Source organism: Lepisma saccharinum, chromosome 5 (genome assembly GCF_977018435.1).
Source record: "Lepisma saccharinum chromosome 5, izLepSacc3.1, whole genome shotgun sequence".
Taxonomy (NCBI): Eukaryota; Metazoa; Arthropoda; class Insecta; order Zygentoma; family Lepismatidae; genus Lepisma; species Lepisma saccharinum.
This window is the reverse complement of record NC_139233.1, coordinates 48,354,745-48,376,474: the sequence shown is the minus strand read 5'-3', so window position 1 is coordinate 48,376,474 and position 21,730 is coordinate 48,354,745. Positions and strand designations below refer to the sequence as shown.

General features: G+C 36.8%; 1 protein-coding gene across 1 annotated transcript in view; it reads right to left on the bottom strand.

Moving 5' to 3' along the window:
* LOC145988019 (methionine synthase-like) overlaps window positions 1–21,730 on the bottom strand; it is a 52,866-nt gene that overhangs the window by 2,098 nt on the left and 29,038 nt on the right. The window contains exons 9-15 of the mRNA XM_083122856.1: window positions 20,944–21,146; window positions 19,152–19,326; window positions 16,084–16,239; window positions 12,222–12,415; window positions 9,505–9,638; window positions 6,343–6,511; window positions 2,375–2,578 (exon numbers count right to left, since the gene is read on the bottom strand). Of these exons, the coding sequence (XP_082978982.1) occupies window positions 2,375–2,578; window positions 6,343–6,511; window positions 9,505–9,638; window positions 12,222–12,415; window positions 16,084–16,239; window positions 19,152–19,326; window positions 20,944–21,146 (1,235 nt within the window). The remainder of the gene's footprint in view (window positions 1–2,374; window positions 2,579–6,342; window positions 6,512–9,504; window positions 9,639–12,221; window positions 12,416–16,083; window positions 16,240–19,151; window positions 19,327–20,943; window positions 21,147–21,730) is intronic.

The window sequence follows — 21,730 nt, the reverse complement described above, 5'->3', positions numbered from 1 at the left end:
TTTTCGGCACATCCAGCGGAGAATTTGTGGTACTGCAGCACATTGTGAATGATATGGTGTGCAAAGCCATGACTGATGTTCAATTGTACAGTCACCTCGTCAATTGTTGCCCACCGATTTTCTCGAATAATTTATCCACTGAAGCAACAGTGCCTGGCGTAGTCACAGTATGTAGTCGACTGGAGCGAGCTGCTTCAGTCAGATTTAATAAACTGTCCATGTCAATCAAAAACCTGGTGAAGTGACACACAGGAATCCCCATACTGCCTCTTCATTCTTTGATAAATGTCTGCACCCTCAATACCCAATAAATGGATAACAGCCTGGTGCTCCTCTGTGGTGCATGTCTCCAAAAGGGTAGCCATCTAGGTGTGGTCCCCGACGTCACATTTTCCATCAGACCGCGTACAGACCTACTTACAATATTCTGATTTTTTATTGCTATATTAAGGATACTTTTTGACTCTGCCTTGTATATGTGGGAGATCTATGAGGTGTGTCCAGAAAACTAAGAACTGATTGCACATAATGATTATGCAGTCACATTCAGTCGTTTGCTTAGTATATGTGTGTACTATGATGTTCTATGCTTGTTTTGCTGTATTTCTTTATAAAGGATGTGAAAATTGACAGTGGTGGGACTTTTAAATAATAAAAAAAATGAGTGGAAATTTACAGACAGATTGTACATGATCAGGGATATGTCAGAGTTTTGGAGGAGGGAGGATGAATATTTATGATGCAGAATGAAGTGGATGCTCGCGTGAAGGTTCCTCTGAAGAGATATGCATCTGCAAAAATTCAGGGAAACAAATTATTCACAATTTCTGTATTGCATGAACTATTTCCAGCAGTGTCTGCTCTTTAATACATAAAATTGTAACAGAGCGTCATCCATGTTTCAGGAAATGAAAAAAATTGGAAGTCAATTACTGAAGCAATATACTAAAAAAAAGTACTTATCTGCAAAACTGACTTTATCAATTTGTCACAAACAGGAGATGTTACTTCATAGTGAAAAATATGAAAAAATCAAGGCTCTACCGGGACTCGAATATGGATCTCTGATGTACCATGCCATTGATCTATGAAGTGAGCTACTGAGGCAGGCCTTTTTTTCTTTTTTGCCTGATTTTGGCACTTCTGCTGTTTTACATGTGTGGAACTGTCACTGTAGGTGATACCTAGGGGCATGCATATTTCGTTTTTGACAAAAAAAACGAAATTTGAAAAAACACATTGTAGTGTTAATTTTTCATGTTTTTGAAAGGTGTGAGGTGCATTTTGTGGCCATATTTTGTCACGAAATAATGCGAAATGAACTGTAAAATGCGAAATTAACTCTTAAACATGAAATTCAGGGTTTATTCACAGACGCGACACCTTCTGAGGTCTGAATTATCCTGAGAGTTATGCAATTCCCGGAAAATTGATTAATTCTGCTGTTAATATTGGAGAAGCAAAAAGGGACTCCTTTACACAGAAATAAACTTAATACTCTGATAATGTGCTATTAGAAGTGAAATGTTAATTCTGTGGAATAAGTGGTTTTTAAATCAAATTTAGGATTATTTTCACAATTTTAAAACCAATATGTCTTTTTATATACCACTTTTCATCCATTTTTTCACCGCTATAACACCGATATTTTATTTTATTTACTGCTTTTGAACCCGAAATTGACTCCGTTTTTGTACCGAAATTTTGCTTTTTTATTTACCAAAAATATGTGGCTCTAGTAATACCACAACTTGATCTCTTGTGTTTGAAACACTGATGAACGTCGACAGTACGTAGAATCTCCTATCATGGAACTAAATACTACCTTATGATTCAACACAGGTAAAACAGTAAAATGCAGCTGGCTTGGCAGCTCAGTGGATGATATACCAGAGACCTGGCCTGGTTAAGCCTGCATTTTCCACAAAATCTGCTATGATGAGTTTTTTATCAAACTTCTTTCAGTTTCTGGGCCAATGTCAGCATCCATCTAGGAATTGGTGTAATTTCTTAGTGAGCTTCTGGTGTATGTTATTTTGTAGAATGCCACTGTACACTCTCCACATCAACATCACACAGGTACACCAAACCTGGATCCTTCTACTCAAGCAGTTTGCACCCAAGAACAGCATGTGAGGAACACACACTGGAAGACAGCCAAGTAGTAACATAAGAAGCTCCTGAGCAGATGGTGGCACTGAAATTCCCAACTTTACATTGGATTAGTAGATCATTGGTTTTCTCTAATTCTTTTGTTTCTATCAGTACATTATTAGTTTGGAAAAAATCAGAAACAAGAATATTGGTGGTGTCTGGACATGTTCAAAGTGGCACTTCCTTCCCCATCATTTTAGAACAATGGAAATCAACATACCTGCTCCTTAGTAATTTTTCCGATTGAGAAGTACATTGCTTTGGGATGGGCAAAGTATAGGCCACAGACAGATGCTGCTGGCTTCATGGCTAATGATGAGGTTAACTTGATGCCCGTCATTTCTTCCACTGACATCAGATTCCACATTGTTAGCTTCTCGGTATGATCTGGCTGACTTGGGTAACCAGGAGCTGGACGTATCCCCTATGCAAAGAAAGAGAAAATAGATTATTCACAACAGCCTTTTCCATCGCTAGCTATCAAGTACTATGCAAAAGGATGAATAACTGCATGGTGGGGTATATCCAATCACAATGCCCAACTGCTCCACAATGCTCTGGTAGTCATCTAGTTCCCCTTTTATTAAATTTTGGGCACAGGGCTACAGAAGGTTGTTCGCTTTATATCCGACCATTTTTGACGGGTACTCACCTTAAGAGATACCGCGCCGTCACCACCAATCATGTTCTATTGGACCCCCAGCATTGTAGACTATCGCCCGGCATCGCAGTTTCCATTGCAGCAAGCTCCGGCCCAGGACAGGCATGGGAATTCTGTCCCACTCCTCCCTGCAAGCTTTCCATAGACCATCCAGGGTGCGTGGGCGGTGATGTTGAAGACGTCGTTTCAACAGTCCAAATGCGCAAAAATCCATTGGACTGGCATCTGGGCTTTTCACAGGAATGTCTTCAAACGGAATGACATGAATTCCTAATTCCTCTGCCATTTCCTGATAAAAACGTAGTGATGTTCTGGAGGTATGACTCGAAGCCTTGTCCATATGGATCATCACCTGGTTCGCGTCCATTCCATACAATTGTGGGATGTCTCTCCGATAGATAGGTGTCAGAATGGAGTCTTGGAAGTATCTGGCATTCACCTTTACGTTTTTGTCCACCTTTTTGTCCGTCAAAACCATAAAGCCACGAGGGAAATTTTCCCTGCACTGACAAACAAAGTTGCTGCGCCCCTTGCCGTCAATGTCATGGTATGTGATCGCCCCAATGTGACCACCAGCAGTGAGATGGACATATGATTTATCCATTGTGACAACTTTCTTCCATTTGGAACCTGCCAGGTACTTTTCATACAGTTTCCTGCAGTTTGTCTTACGTTCGGCAATGTGACCCAGTAGAAGGTGGTGTACACAGGCCTTCTGCACACACTTCAACCTGAGGTGCTTGCGAATTGTTTTGTTCACAGTTGACGGTGCGAGGTGAAATCTGTGGGCCATATCACGTTGAGTCGGGTGATTTTCTTGGCATGCCAATCGATGGATCCCCCTTAGCACTATGGGTGACACTTTGCTTGCAGCCCTTCTCCTGGTGGTTTTCATGGGTGAATGTTTCGCAAGGAGAGCCTGTTGTGTGTAACGGGCCACAATAGCTTTCGCAGTAGTCACCCCGAGTGTTAACCCATTCTCCCAACACCGTTTCACATTGTGTACGTATGAAAACTTAGCATGGAAAAGGGCCATTACGTAACCCTCCCAATACCGGTTGATTTTCGGCGCCATTTGATAACATTCACTACCAACACTCACGCACAAGGTCAGACACAACACTGCTCCCGCCAGCAGACCCATAGTTCCAGCATGATACGCCAGGTGGAAGCACCGAATCGAAAATAGTCTGATATAAAGCGAACAACCTCTGTATACAATACATCATTGCTATGAGATGTACTGGGTGAATACGATGATGGATGCTACTTGAATAGATCTTACATAATACAGTAAAACTTCTCCTAATCGACACTTCTAAATTAAGAAAATTTTTAAATTCCCCGACAGAAATACATGAGGTATAACGCGGACACTGAAAACTGCCTCCTAACACAAATATAATAACGGACAGCCTGAAAGAAAACTGTCGCAATTCCTGGAATTCGACACAACAATGGCCACTATTACGAACTAGCATGCATTGTTTCATGTTACACCAAACGTATTTCTTTTTAAAAGTGCAGACAGTACACAGTATTATTTGTAGTTATCTTGAGAAGTGTGTGTCACTTCTGCTATGATGTCGCAGACACGCCAACACCCGACTTCAAAGGAGTTTGAGTTGCTGTTTTAAGTCCACTTTATGCACAGTAAGGCTAATCGGGACTGGACCTACAGTTTAAAGTGGGATCCGAACCACTTGTGCCTCCACCGGGTATCGAACCCGGGACCCCTTGATTACAAGGTGACGATGCCCGACTTCAAAGGAAAAAGTTGAAGTCATCAACGTCTACGAGAAAGAGAAACTTAGTGTTAGAGACATGGCAGTGCGGTTCGCTGTTGGAAAAACACAGATCAGTGACATTTTAAGAAGAAAAAATGACATCCGTAAATTGTGGACTGGAAATTAGGATTACACGTGTACTGAATTTTTAATTTTTTTTTTGAAATTTTTAATGTATGTAGGGATACTTTGGTAAATTTTGATTCACCATATGTAGTATGGTATTTTGTTCCTTGAATGTAGGAAAAAAAAAGATTATGTTCGTAAAGTACGTACTGTAATATGCTTATCCTATTGTGTAACATCCTACACTTTTTTCTGAATAGTGGATGGACACTCTTAATAACGGACATTTAATTTTTTCCCCCCAGGCCGGTCCGTTATTTAGAAGTTTTACTGTAACTAGTTTATAAGGCTGCATTAAAGTAAAATTGTGTCCTAGAAAGAAACAATAAGAAATACAAACTGAATAACATCCGGTTCAGATTTAAATTAGAAAGGAAATTATTAGGAATAATTCATTGAAAAGTTAAGGAAAGTGTGGCTTAACTGGAGATTGAAACTGATATGCACGCGCGCACGCACACCCACACACACACACACACAGAGATATATATATATTGTGTTTTTCTTATTTTACATAACTTTCCTTCCTCTTTAGGCAAATTGTTTGTGTGTGCTTTTCTGCCACTTTAGACTAATCATGACATTAAAGATGAATGATGATTAAATGAAATTACTCAAGGGACACTCACAACTGTCGACATGATAGTACCAGAAAAACAAAGGAGTAGGGAGACAGTGAGAGGGCAGGAATATCTTCTGGACCACCAGTCACATGTAATATACTCCTACATACCAAACAAACATACATACATGAACGAGGGGAGAGATGACTTCTCAATTAGGAGCATCTACCCCTCTCTTCCTTCCTCTGAAGCTGTCTATCATTGGCCTGTTAGTGGTGCGATTGCGAGTCCAGCACTTAACATGCTTGGCCACCAAGGTAACAAATTAACTTTGAATTCATCACAACTTCTACAAGATATTTTCATGCAAACAACTAAAAACCCTATTAAATTATGTGACTCTAATGTTTATAGATCTTACCTCATTTGTAAAATTATTGGCAAATCTGCTAACATACCATCATGAAGTTATTAGCTGACAATTAGTGTTAGATATTTAATAAATTCAAATACATAATGATAAAAATTCAACAATTATATTTAGGTGTGAACCAAAAGCATTTTCAAATGATACCGTAACAATACTGAAACTCTCAGCAATTCCCACCGATACCAATGCTTGAAAATCGTAAAAGTTAAAAGTTGTTCAAAATATTGATTACTATTATTGGGTGAGTTTTCCACTCTAATCATAAGCATCAAGTTTTGTTTCAAAATATTCAAGAATTGCACCAGAATGTTAAAATGCATGTTATGTAATAATAATAAAAATAAATTCACACAATATTGGTGCAAAATAAATGGAAACCTTGCAGTTTGATTAACTCCTGGATAAAATTAGACTGCGAAAGTGCCATGTGGCATTTTTGCTGACCCCGGAAACCTTTCAGCCGGTATCAGTAAATAAAATCAAAGTGATTCTTTCTGATACCAATACATCGGCCTTTGTTATATTACATTATCTTTCTTCATCGTTAATAATTACTGTATCTAGATTTAGTACACTGGTATTTAAATCTGAGGACTTCAGTACTAATATCAAGTTCCTAACCTGGTATTTAATTTTGAGCAATTGTTCAGTACTAAGCCCTTCCTGGGTGCAGTATCCCCAAAGCTCCTTCCTCACCATCTCGTGGAGCTTCTCGGCAAAGGCTTCAGCTAAACGATCTGCCAAGGCTTTCACCATGATTGAGCTGTAGTCGTCTAGAGATTCTTCAAACCTGGAGGGTTAGCATTCACAAATAAATATTCATTTGCTTGCGATAGAGATACAACAGCAATAACGATGCAATAAAATATGCAACTACAAGCAATATTCAGAATGTAAATGTTGACATATTCACCTCAATGTGTCCGGTGGTGTTTTTATAAATTCCTACTACTTTAATTTATGGATTTCTTCATTTACATCAGCGCTGTGACGAAGGAAGACATTTACTGATTCTGAAGTATTCACCATTAATTTTTTGGACTGATTCTAGTATACAAAATTATGTAATAGAAAAATGTTCTAAAAAGTTCATTGATTGATTTAGATATTTTTACTGGTGCAGAAATAGTATTCACATGTTTAGCTTGCCAAAACTATATCAGTATGTCCTCCATGATCAGCATTTTGTAAGTAAGAACTTTTAGACACCACAGACTACCCTTCTCATTCTCCGAGGCGTATTCGCGGTGCACGCGTCAATTGTGGGAAAAGAATTATTACTTTCTTTCACTTCAGATCCAAGAAATGTAATATAAGCTTAGTTGGGCGCTCCTGTGTAAAATTAATACTTCTCCTATATGAAGAAATTAGAATGTAGAAATGCTCATTAATGTCATCGCAGAGCAAGCTGTTGGATGGACCGCATCAGTGAAGGAAGATTTTAACGTGGGCAAGTGCTGCTCCCATGCTTCTTCCCTCCCCTTTCCTCTTCTTCCCCTTCACAATGTGTGAATATCGCGTTGGCTGCATGCTGTGAGGTGACAGCTACAGAGAAGAGTATGCTTGTTGTTTCGTTGAACAAAGAGGTGGCAGCGATTGATTCTTTTCCTTGGAGGTACAGTGCAATGCACATTTAGTTTAAAGTTTGGTTTATTTTTATTTCTGGGCCACTTTCAAAGTTCTACATGACTTAGTGCAGTACTTTCCCGAAAATGACGGAAAATGAAACAGAGGGTGTGATACAGGTTTATTATTATTATTTGACTTTGTAAAGCTAAAGAATGAGTTGATTGCTCTCTATTCTTCCCCCGAGTTTGCAAATAAACCTGACATGAACTAGTACCATATATGAACACGAACAATATTCGTAACATTATATGAGTGAAACTTACAAGTTGGCTACACTCATTTTGTCAATACCAGCTTCAACTGCATCAACGATCTTTTTCAGCATTGAGAAGAATTAATAATTATATTATAGCAACCCAATCGCAAGAAAGATTAAGTGTGCTTGGTATCCATTGAATAAGAGCTGCTTCTGAAAATTAAAGAATTGCCCTCATTTTACGAGGATGTTATAAGGGAATTTACCACTCTAAACAGACTAGCAGAATTTACATTTAAATTATTTTAATTAAATCTGGTATTTTGTTCCTGAATATCTGATTGAAATTTAGGCCTCTACTATAATGTTATTTGCATAAGCCAAACAAACCTAAATTGTGAATCTCCAATGTAAATATAAACTGTTTATAAATATCAAGTGATTTTATAATTTTATGAAGACTTGCACATCAGACATCAAACCTGGTGAGTTTTGAACTTCATTATCCATATTTCATTACTTTGTTATGCAATATCTAGTAATGTTAATGTGCAAATCGTCAACTATTGAATACGTATAATGCTATCCCCCATTCCATAATATATATGCTTTAAAAAAGTTGTGTACAGCATGCCCTTTATGAAAATCCAGGATACGCCATTGCTCATTATTGTGTCTGGTTGATTGATATGGTTTATTTTACTTCACTTATCTGCCACTTTTGGCTAATCGCAAAGATGAGGGTGAGTGATGCTACAATGAAATTGATGAAGGGACACTCACAAACACCCATACTCAGGCTGGGATTCGAACCCGGGACCCCCGGCACTGTAGCACACTCCGCCATCATGGAGGCTGCTCTGTGTGTCTTGTACTAATGATCTGTTTACTTTGGCCCATACAGAGCATTGTTTATTGAATGAGTAGACACAGCGGAAGATCTCAGAATTAAGAAGCAGGTCAATGAAGCAGGCCAATGTTATCTCATTTGAATGTGATAAGTTTCTTTCCCTTTGCAGAATCTGGTTTTATGGTGATTATTGATGTTTTTCCCATTACACATACACATCTACACTTTTTACATCAGTTCATTCCTACCTTGAGGACATTTTATTGCACAATAAGAAACTAAACAAACAAGATGCATATTAGATATACAGAGCGATCCATTGAAATGTAGACTGCCGTGTCTGTGTTTGAGCTATTGGCAAGCGAGGTGCTCATGGCTGTGTGTCTGCACTGTAGACTGTCTGTGAATCAAGTGTGCAAGTTTTCCTAACTAGTTTTAAGTGTGATTTATTTACTTACCAATTTATGAAAGAACATGCCTTTGTTGTCAATACATTTTTGACACCTCTTGATGAAGTCACCCATAACTCGCTGCAGTTCCCGCTGATTAATGTTTGTAATTTCTTTGTGGATGTTACATTTCAGTTCTTCCAGAGTGTGTGGTTTTGATTTGTATACAGTAGTTTTCAATCTATCCCAGAGATAAAAATTGCATGGAACTTTTACACCAGGAAAACTTGATTCAAATCACCTTTCAACTTCATGTGCCGATTTGAGTTAACATATATGAATCATAAATAAAGACACGCTGTGCAGTAGAAAACATTTGCTGAGCCATAACAGGGCCTCCCCAATGGCACAGTGGTAGCACCGTGACCCTTGTAATCAAGGGGTCCTGGGTTTGATACCTGGAGGAGGCAAATAGTGGTTCGGATCCAACTTTAAACTGTAGGACCAGTTCCGATTAGCCTTACTGTGCATAAAGTGGACTTCAAACAAATCAATCAATCAATCAAGCTGAGCCACAAACTGAAGCTGTTGTGTGCTTGCTTCATCGACACACTACGATGCTGACAAAGAGTCGCAAGTGCCTTGCTTGCCTACCTATAGCACAAAGATTCAGCGCAATGGTCTACACTTCAATGGATCACATTGTACAATTTGCTTACCTCTTGCTTAACTCCTCAGCACCGAAGCCAGCGGACACAGCAAACATCCCAACATAATCAGCTATCCCTGTCTGCACTGGAGCTACAAAGTCTGATAAGCACAAGTAAGGTTCCGTTCGTCTGTCTTTCTCTACCTTCAAAGATGATGTAATTTTGAAATTAATGGTGCTTTTGCCTCTTTCTCAAAGAAGCAAATATTAGGACTACACACAAAATGATGGCAAAAAGACAAAATAGATGCATTCAAGGTGGTTGTGGAAAGAAGAGGTGAGAAATGAATGTCTCCATGTTGCACATATTAAAAAAATTGAAGGGGAGTATTATGATTCACCCTCCATATAGTCCTGACTTGGCTCCATTGAACTATCATTTGTGAAAGACTTTTTGGGGAGGTCTAAATAGAAGACATATGAACAGATGAGCGTGGAAAGGAAACAGGCAGTTTTACAATCTCAATTTCAGAAAACTTGATGGCTGTGCTCATAACAGGAGCAACAATACTGTATGCTAATTGAACCCAGACTAGTATTAGTGTCATGGCCATAGACAGAAAAACTGTAACAGGGATTGGTCCTGTATTATGTATGTTCACTATGCACTACACAAGCATGTGTTTATGGGACAGCATATAGGTTAAATCTATATACTATGCCAACCTCTGTGAAGCAGTAACATGCTATGATGCCAGAGGTTCCATGTTTGGACTCTTGTCAGGGGATTAAAACCTTATCCAACAACAAAGAGATTTTAAGCATCAGGAAGGGAATTGTGTGGCAATCACAAGGGAATTTCTACTCTGAAGTAGGAGCCACACTGGAAGGAGAATGGCCAAAGTGAAAGTGTAGGGGAGCTGTGAGTGTGATTCCAAGTATAAAATGTGTTTGAAAATTCTAGTTGGACTATTCTATCAGCATCGTCTCCCTGTTATATTTTAAAAAGCTTTCAATAAGCAGTTGAAAATGAGTTGCCGACTTTGGTCTCCCAACTTGCATTAATCCAACATGCCAAAAGTTTGGGAGGGGTTTGAATGCCACCTCAGAAGGTTCATGCTCCTTCATAGAAATCAAATATATCATTATTGACTTCATGACTTTAGAAGATTATTAGCTTGTTACGTCATGTAGGTACTAAATTATAATATTTCTAACTTTCAAATTCAATGAACCCAAGTCTGAGATTACATACTGTATAATAACTGGTAGCAATTGATTTGAAATACATAAACTGAATTCTACTTGATCAGGATCGTGACAAGTGGATATCCAAGAGCTAGTTGTCAATACAAAGACAATGGATTGTCTGAATAAAAGACTGAGTCCCTACTCATTTCTCAATGTTTTGGATAACATACTCTATTCCAGATGAATAAACAAGCAGAGAACCTGATGACACAAGGTGCATCTACACCCTCAGTGAGCACGTGCTCACATTTTGATATGAATAAAAAGAGTACATCCTCATAAATTGAGCAGGCATTTATATGCAGACACACAAAGTTGTGCAAAAATGTGCATAGTGCAAGGAGACTGAGCCAATACTACTGATAACATGACAATAGTCTTACTGATTGCCACGAAACCTGATGCCAATACTTGGAAATTGGAGCAATTAAAGTAGTTCAAAATATTAATACTGTATTTACTCATGTATAACATGCACTTTTTACAAAATTTTTGCCTCCAAAAACTGTGGTGCATATTATGCACGTAATAATTTGGACAGGCAACATGAAATCATGCATGTGTTCAGTGTCACTGCGTATAACACTGCGTACATAGTTTCCAAGATTTTTCACTTTGTATCCGAGTGTTTTGAGACACGGAGAAAAGCTGTATTATTCTTGCAGAATTCGAGCATGCACCTCCCGTCGCACAGGATGTGTATAAGCAGTATTTGTCGGGGGTGAAATAATAGAAAATAACTTCCCGAGCGCTGCCAATCCATAACATAATTTTGATCTCATTTTCTTCTACTACAGATTAAACATAAATACAGAAGTGAAAGCATTGGGACTCTAAACACAACACAAGGAGAGGTGGTGTGGTTGGTGACTCATTGTATACACAAGACAATATTCTCCTCTTGGTCCACATAGCAACAGATGACTCATTGAATAGGTATGATGTCATTAATTCTTGATCAGCATAGCAACAGCTTTACAGCCTGTAACTAAGAAAGCCATTTCTTGAACCTGAAATGTACTGCGCATTATATTCCATATATAATTGTTTGTTGCTTTTTCCCCATCAAAAATCAGGGTGCACATTACACACACGTAAATACATTAAATTTTACAATATAATTCACAAAATTTTTACTTTAAAATATTCATAATTTCACATGATTATTTAATCCATTTCTCTGCAAGGCTGTTGCAAAAATAATGAAAACTATGCAATTTCCAGGATATTTAGATTTTGCAAAAGTGTTGCACAGGACCACACCAACGCCAGAAAAGTATCAGCCAATATTAGTGATTAAATTTGAGCTCATGCTTTCCAATTCAGATAAATCAGCATCGGTATTCTCACAGCTCTAGGTGCAAGGTCATAAAAATATACACAATAAGTCAACTTGAAAAACACGAGAGGAGGAACTTCATTGAAACAAAAATAGAGCAATTCGTGAGCACATACTTGGCCACCACTAAAGTATGTGCTTGTAAGTTCTGCTCATTTTTATTTATACGGCTCAATCTCTACAAACTCTTGTCTTACCTGCTGCCTCAAGCCATACAAAGTTGCCACTGGTTTGCCTCTTGGAAAACCACTGTCAAGAAACAAGTCGATGTCATCTTTGATGCTGTTTGCAGAGTAGAAACCAACAATGCCATTTGCAATCAGTAGTTTGTCATCAACAATCGACTTCAGTAGTTTCTGAGCATCGTTGAACACTCTCTTCGCCTCTTCTCCTATTAAAACAAAATACAAATCACATTGTTGAATTGTTTTAATTTATGATAAAAAATTAAGAAAATTGAAGGGGGGACATTCTGGTTCACCCTCCATATAGTCCTGACTTGGCTCCATTGTACTATCATAAGTATCAAGTTTCTATGGTAGACTCAAGTAATGATGTCAGCAACAATCAACATATTTTAAAAACTAAACTGAACTATTTTTCCTCATGATATTTTGATTATATCACACATCATCCGACACTGGGAAGAATGAAGCAACATTTAGACATACAGTGGAATGTCGATTTTACGTTTTTCAGGGAACCAAATGCAGGAAAATGTAAAATCGAGAAAAAATTTATAGCATTTTGCTCTATTGGGACCATGAATATTGAATGCATAATGCAGCAAAATGTAAAACCAGGGAACATAAAATCTGGATTTCACTGTAGATTCAATCTAACTATTTTCAATTTATACAAATTTTAACTGATCCTGCTTAGGGCTGAACTGATATCAATGAATCTATAGGCCAACACCAATAACATAGCTATCGGAAAGTATTATTTGAATATATTCACAAAGATCACGGGATAAATTTCCATAGTTTTAGCACCCCACGAAATACCAACAGACAATTTCAGAGTCCAAAATTTCCTATAAATTATGCGAAAATGTGCTTCTTGCGCTGAGTAATGTCTACTTGCAAGAAGTGTTAACATTTTCAAATGTTAATAACTTAGTACATAAAGTTTTGTTAAAATCCACATTATGCAAATATAGGCTAATCGGGACCAGCACTTGAAGTGGAAAATGTTTGGTCGAGCTTATGGTTAGCTACGAGGATTCTCCTATGGTTTAATATGGCGACAATGAGACAACTGGGTAGGATATTTGCAAAAATTTTATCCCCCACACTTCGAGCACTCATCTGAATCACTGTGACTGACATGATCACTGTTACATGCTGTCACAAAACAATGAGCAAGTAGTTTTTCTGTTTCCCTGTAGATGACAGGCTCTTACCATTCACTGGTTCCAAGTTTGTCCATATTGTCAATATCTGAGAACACTGTACACGTCAATACCATCCCAGCTATATGATATCAGTTTAAGTGATATTGCTTCAGCCCTACATTAAAGGCATATACGAGTATCATTAGCTATAGTTGGATTTTTAATTTATATATAGATAGCAAGTCTAGGACTCCATAATTACATATTTTGTAACAATAAAATTTATAAGTAAGATGTACTCAGGTTGATCTAGCCAATTTCTATATGAAATGAAAGCAATACGGACTGTACAAAATGCACTACGCAAAACAGGCTATGTTTACAACAAAAGCAATTTTAATCAAAACAATATTTTGGAACCTGGAAAATTAATTTTATCAAGCTTTTAATCCTATTTGTGAAATTAACCTAGCATTACACACATGTACATAGAAGTTTAACGAAATACAAAACATATCAACCCAAGGTAAGAAATAATGCAGCAAAGAATAGTTAGTAAACAAAGTCAACTACTATAACGCTGATAGTGCACACGATAGGAAAATAGACACAATATTGGCAAAAATAAAACTAAAAAAAAATATTTTTAAAAAAATGTTCATAGTTTTCCATGTAAAAAAAACACTAAAATAATAAAAAAAAACTCGACCAAAATTAATTTTTCATGCTAGATACTTGAAAAAAAATGGTGATTTAAATCAAAAACTGAAAAAAACAACAAAAAAAACAAGTTATGTAGTTACTGTCTTGAGCAGCTATAGATCAACTAGTAGAGCCCAAGCTTCAATGTGATGTAGTAACTGGTGTATATTCTTGTTGCCTTTGATGTCAACATTCATTTATAAATTGGATGCTGAAAATTTTAAATTGTCTTCATTCTATTAATAATGTGGCTCGTAATCAAGCCACTAGCTTGTGCTACAAAAAATAGGAAAAGTAGCTTCTATCATTCCTCCACAAATACTTCAAGAGATAATCATGGCTTTTAAGAGAAAATAAAACTGAGTTGTCAAAATTGTCTGAATATCCATATAAGTGATTACTATAATATTATATAGACAACAAAGTTGACAATGCTCATGATAATATAAGTATCAATGAATTGACATCGATATATTTGTATTATCAATATCATACTATACTTAATGTCACAACATTGAAATATTGCACAGCCCAGTTTTAATTTTTGTAATAACTGTTTAGGATATTAATGGTGCATAAATGTAATATAAACTGTACAACAATAGATATCCCCTGCACCGTACCATGAAGGCGTGGATGCACAGGAAGGGCCTCGCACATTCCTGATTTCAGCCATCATGGAGATGATGTGATTAGCACAATGCTCCTGTTGCTTTTACCTCCAGTTTTCCCATGGGCACCCATTAATTGGAGGCTGGCTGAGCCCCATATAGATATATTTTTAAAAATATTAAAAATTTAGCATGAATTCACCTGCAAAAAATATCTACCATACAAAAATATAGTAGCTACAAAAATATGGTCATATGCACATTTTACATCATGCAAGGCAGAAACAAAAATAATATGTTATTTTAAAACATGTCACAGTGAAAGAGAAAATAGAGGATATTTATAATCATGCCTTGCTATAAACACACAAAGCAACAATAAACTCTCATAAAATTAAACCTGTAGTTGATGCGGAATCTTGGATGAACGTCCGATCTGTCAATACCAAGGTATTTCTTCCATGAACATTACTGAAAATACAAAACACATCAAAGTGCATTTCAATATGGATGGAACAGATTAATTGGTACGTTATTATTTCTTTTTTATCTTTTGCATAATTTTCCCACCTCATGACCATGAGGATGATTGATGAATTAGATGATGATGAGACAAACATGAGTAAATATCCATAACCAGACTGGGACTTGTTGAATCATTGGTGCTGATGTCTATTGTAACTAATAGTTTAAGAGTTCTGATGGGGACCTATATTATTGGATGCTATTTATCCACAAAATCGTTTTTTTTACCTTTTGGGGGGTTATTTTCTTCGAAATTCATTTTACGTGTGTGTGTGTGTGTGTTTTTTGTCTTGTTTTATTACAATTAATATGATGGCTCAAATAGTACCATATGTATTATCAAAATGATCCGTATAGCAGGAAAATATTTCTGTACCCAGATGGAACTAGGTATAGAAGCAGAGAATATAAGCATCTAAAAATTTACAATTGAGAGATTGAACCTGCAGATTTGAGTTGCATATATTGTGTTTGTGCATGTGTGGGAGAAAGGGATTGGCAGTTGACTTAGTAACTCAGTGGTAGAGCATTGTCACAGAATATCAAAGCCTGGTTGTTCCACGATTGTCACATAATTTAAAGCAAATAATAATAGCTGGGGATGATTAGAAAAGTTAAGTTTTCAACCACTGTAGACTAGGATGACTTCTTTTCACTATGTTTTTCTCGTGTTAGTGAAGAAAATTCATGTAGAAATCATATTTAATTCCCAGAGCCAAAAATTCTTGGCATTTGAGGAATTTCCTGTCAGCAGACATCCTGTGTATATAATGCTACATATGTTTCAAAGTTGTACCAAAAAAAAAAAAAATCATATGGGTTATCGTTTTCCATAAGTCTCTTGCAACCTAGAAATACATCTTCACAGACTACGATGCTACTTACCCACATCAGGATCATTAAAAATCTTGGGATACCCTCTGTTCGGATACTTCCCCCTCAGCTGCCACACATCAAAAAACGGTTTCCAATCGATGTACGAAATCAAGGTTTCCAGGTTAAAATTCTTATATATTCTTGTTCCAAGAAACGTAGGTGCCACTGCAGGAAAAAGGAAAAGCAGAATTTATACAGTGTATATTATATCTTAATAGATTATGTACAGGGTGTAAGCAACAAAAGCCTACACACATACTGAAAAATGACCAATAAGCCACAAAGGTAAAATAAAGGAAAATAAAAACTATTTTCTGGTTCTAATTGAAGGAAAATCTACTGCTATTTTGTTCAGCATCATATTTAAGATTCCGAAAAAATGTGAGTTTTCAATTTCCATGCACTGCTCACAAGTAAATATATTAGGGATGGGCCGATATGAAATTTTGGCTAATACCGATAGATTATCGATAAAAAAAAAATGCCCATACAGATAACCAATATTCTACTGACCCAATATACAATTCCAAATGGTCCTTGAAGAATCTTAAAGGTTGATTCACCTCCTCAATAAATGTGTGTTTGCAGATGACTGCTTTCCAAAGGTAGCTGCATATTAAGAGATTTGCTTTTAAGAAAAGTAGGGCACGGAGATTTTATATTTAAATTCATACCAATTATAACTTCTTTTTTTTTAATATTGCAGTAAATTATAAGATATTTATAGATATATCAGATCGGTAAAATAATCGGTAATTTTACCGATAAACTGATACACCGATATGCCTATATCCGCCTATACAGATAGAGTACCAATTAAACTGTCCCATCTCTAAAATATATTTTTAAAAAATTCTGAAAGTTTGATATGACACAGGTGCAATGTAATAACCTTGGCCATAAAAGTTACAGGACTGGCACTGCAAGAAATAAAAATATTCAACCTAGCAACTAATAGCCCCTGAAAGTAGTCCCTTCCGCAATTGATACACTGCTGCCAATGTTTTTGAAAGTTTTGGCAGATTCTTCTGCTTTTAATTCCTTCATCATAGCTTCCTGGATAGCTCCAATGTCCTTATGCCACCTTCCTTTCAGTGTTTTCTTCAACTTTGGAAACAGAATAAATCGCACAGAGACATATCATGAGAATATGGAGCTGTTGGTTGGTGTTTAACAAGAAATTACTGGGCAGACGGATGTGTGTATGTGCTCTTGCATAGTCATGCAATAAGAACCATTGTCCAGATTCCTGGAGGTCAGGTTGGTGGCACTTAACTGCCTGCAACAGAACATTGGTATGAAATGTTTTGTTTATTGTTTCTCCACATTGTCAGCAGTATTTACTGAGACCTTGGATCATGTTCCACTGGCATTCTACCATTAACAAACCTCATGTGCCATTCAAACACACTGCCTATTGGTAACACTTGGTCACTGTAGGCCTATTTGAAAGAAGGTTCCATGCTTCAGTGGCTGCTCTCCATAACTTTGCACACTTTTCAACTTCCACACACATTCTCCCAACACCACCACAACAAATGATGCCAGTGCTGAGGAAAACAGCACAGTCCCCTTGGAAATTCACAGAACTACTATCACAGCAACAAAAATGCAGAACATGTAACCGTTGACTGAATACATCCTGCTAGAACATCGTTTCTCAACTTATGGGGCACTCATGGGGCACAACCCACTGCTGGGTCCCGAGGAAGCATTTGGTGGGTCGTGAAGTCGGGCTCCAAAATGTATTTACTGTGTCTTAAAAACTATTAAATTTAAATTACGAAGTCTTTCAAATTATATATTTACTTTTCTAGAATGAAGTATGTGTAATTTGTTAAGCAAGCATAAAACAAAACTTCTTAAAGTACTTGATGTTAGCAAAAATAATATGGTTATAAAACTGGGTGCACACCCCTACAAGTAATTCTGCCGGCGCCCATGATTATGGGTCGCATGAAGTGTAATATCCTTCAAGGTGGGTGCAGGACTGAAAAAGGTTGAGAACCAGCGTGCTAGAACAATTGTAAAGTAATTGTTTCCGAAATACTGACTCAGCCCTGCAACTCTTATGACAATGGCTATACATGCATTTTAACCATATATTTTTTTTTCAATATTATAAAATACAACAATCTTCAGGTATTGGTACAGAACAGCATTGGCATCCACGCTGGCCTAAACTGGTATTCATTAGTGTTACAAAATATCACTCACTCACGCATGAAATTAAGTTAAGTTTAACACTACTTACGTGAGTGAGTATGAAACTTTTTTGGAACGATGTTTCAGGGTCCAACTGCCACCTTCATCAGGTTCGTAAATATTTTCCTAAGCACTGAACATAGTGCTGAGTTAAAAAGTGTTAAAAGAGGATTAGGTTGAGGGTAGGGTTGAAAACACTTAAAACTATCTCTGTGGAGTTTTTTTTTAATTAGGAATGTGTCAGAGATAGTTTTAAGTGTTTTCAACCCTACCCTCAAGCAAATCCTACTTTAACATTTTTTAATGTGGCACTATGTTCAGTGCTTATGAAAATATTTACGAACCTGATGAAGGGGGCAGTTGGACCCTGAAACATCGTTCCAAAAAAGCTTCATACTCACTCATGTAAGTAGTGTTAACTTAATACAATTTAACGTTGTTTATTCTACTTGATAGTGAGTAATACGCACCAAGCTACAATATGTCATTCACACATGAAAGGAAAGCAGATGCAGAAGAGTGGATAAATAAAAAAGGTTGGAAACACTAAACACTTACCGCACAAAATTAAAATTTCTACATTTCACAGCCTGGAGAAACAAAGAGTACTGCAGGGATGTTATTGAGTGGCTAGGATGAGAGAGGAGGCTGTAGTAACACGACATGTGTTACTTATACCCACTCCATCAATCCCAATCACATTATTTCAGACATTTTTCATCCCACCCACCAAAAATTAGTCAAACGCTGGTGAAAGTGCCTCTTTGTGTAACACTTATCTTCTCCCAATGACTGGCTACACTGCAGCAAGACACCATCTTTGTTTCTCCAGTGAATATGTGCCAGGCCGCAAGATACATCGGACAACTCACCAGGGGCAGGTTCATTTTGCCAATCCCAAATCAGCCTTTGTGTGCGCGCATCACTCAAACTGAGCAACCTCCTATCGGTTAGTGTACTTAAATAATCTTGCCTTATTTCTTCATATTCTTCAGCTATATCTTCAACATATTCTTCATATTTTGTTTCATCAAGCAGCGAAGAACACTGAAAAAAAGACCAATGTCCCAATTTCAGTGTACTAAATAATATTTAATTTGCATTTATGTTTTAGTGTGTACCAGGCTTGAGTACTTCACCTAAAATGCAAAAAGTTTTTCGCAGATTAATAACATATAAAACCTGAAACTTGTGACAGTGAAAGGTATACATACTGGACAACTTGTAGAGTGGGTAACATAAATATTACTAGGCAAATTGTCCAGCACCATGTTAATTTCTTTGCTTTTATGCAATGGAGGTCCAAGAATTGAAATAAAATGACAATTAAGCAACAGCATCAGTATCATTCATTCCACTTAAAATGCTGAGGATGTAAGGAAAAAGATGAAAATAGCAATTAACAATAACCCTGTAGTTCGAATATTCACTGTTTGAGAACAATCAATTAGACTGTTTGCAATTTTGACTATAGATATTTTTCTCGTCTTTTGTGTCAGATTTCCTGCATCTAATTTTGGGTAGTTGCAACAGTAGGTGTCCCCTTGCCCTCCCATCTTTGCTAAATCCCCCAGTGGCTAAACACGTTCAGTACAAGAACAAACAAGGGTGTAGCCAGGATTTTTTTTTGGGGGGGGACCTTCAATACAAGCAAAAGAAAGTGTTGAAAACTTTTGCCAGAACGTTACCAAAAACATTCAACTCACATAGCAGAAAATTTACAATTTTTGCAGTGTTCTTTACAGAATACCTGTTACATGTGCTGAAATTTGCAAAAAACACTAAAAAAAATCACAAACTACTACATTTGCATTGTATTATGACGTTTTGTCTGAAAATTTTGTCATATTTTGAAGAATTATGCACATATTCATGTTTCTGAAAATACCATATTTTCCAGCATGTTCTGTAAGATGCGCCAGCATGTAAGATGCACCCACTTTTTTTGAACACATATCTTAGGAAACATCTTTATCATTGAATATTATAATTAATTTACAGTATTTCAACTTTATCACTAAATATTATAATTAATTTACAGTATTTCAAATATAAAGTAATATGTAGGCCTACTTTCAACAAATAACAAGTTAATGTAACTAGGAGATAATACATTTTAATCTTCTTCAAAACCTAAACATTAATATTCAGAGCTAAATGAAGAATCACTTAAAACCTCTTCTAAATCAGAGCCCTCAAACAACAAACTGTCCTCTGTACCATCCAGTGCATTACTAATGCCACACTTCTCAAAAGCACACTCAGCATCCCATGAAGCTTTGACAGATTCATAAACTTGTGAAACGCTAGCTATGGTGTAACCAGAGTATTGGCATATAAGACACACCCTGTTTTTCAAACCTATTTTTAAAGGGAAAAAGTGCATCTTATATGCCAGCAAATATGGTATATCTGTTTATAGTCCTACTCTTTTCATGATCATATTGATCCTTATAGTAGTCACTGCTGTCCAAGCATTTGAACAAGAAAATAGGTTTATGGTGCTATGAAATACTGCAAATATCTAGGCAACTGCAAATGTTATGAATACAAACTCTCTCCTGAAAACTTGGGGAAATTTCAAACATTTTAAAATAAAATAGCTGCAGAAACTATCTCAAGTCTAATCCAACCTTAATGCTCAAAAATGAAGTACACACTTACTACAACAACACTTCGCGACGCATCCAACACATGAACCACAGGATGTTTGTACTTTGGGGAGATCTTCACGGCTGTGTGCTGTTTAGATGTCGTGGCTCCACCAATCAAAAGAGGAACTTGGAAGTGCAAACGATCCATCTCTGCTGCTACATGGATCATCTCATCTAGTGAAGGTGTAATTAAACCAGAAAGTCCTATTATGTCTACAAGAGAAAAAACAATAATAAAAAAAACAACAATTGCTACAATAATGAAGAGAAAGAGCAATATAACTGTCTGACAAATATTAACAGTAATAAGTAGAGCCCGGAAGTTCAGGCATTTATTTTCGTTAAAATAGGCAGGCAAAAAGGCATTTATAATGTGGAAAATAGGCACTAAAAATGAAAAAAAGGCAAAATAAACCGAGAAAAGGCACATTTGGAAGTCGCTTACTTTTATCTCTAATTTCTGGCAAAATGTTAAAATCTAAATTGGGAAGAGCATTTCAATTTTCTCCGTCTTCATTGCACATAACTACAAGGTGTTTTTTTAAGTTCTCAACATTCACTGATAGTCGTCTGTCAGAGACAGTGTTTTTCATAATAGAAAATGATCTTTCTACTTCGACAGAAGTTATTGGAGCATACATAAAACAAGCTAATGTAGCTGGATTCATTTCGGTAACAGCATTTTCACCTTTTAGAATATCACATATTGTTTCAGGTCCTCATTTGCACTCACTACCCGTTTGCACTTTTCCGCAACAGCTGATCCCTTTTCTCCTGGCACTTCCATCATCTGCTGC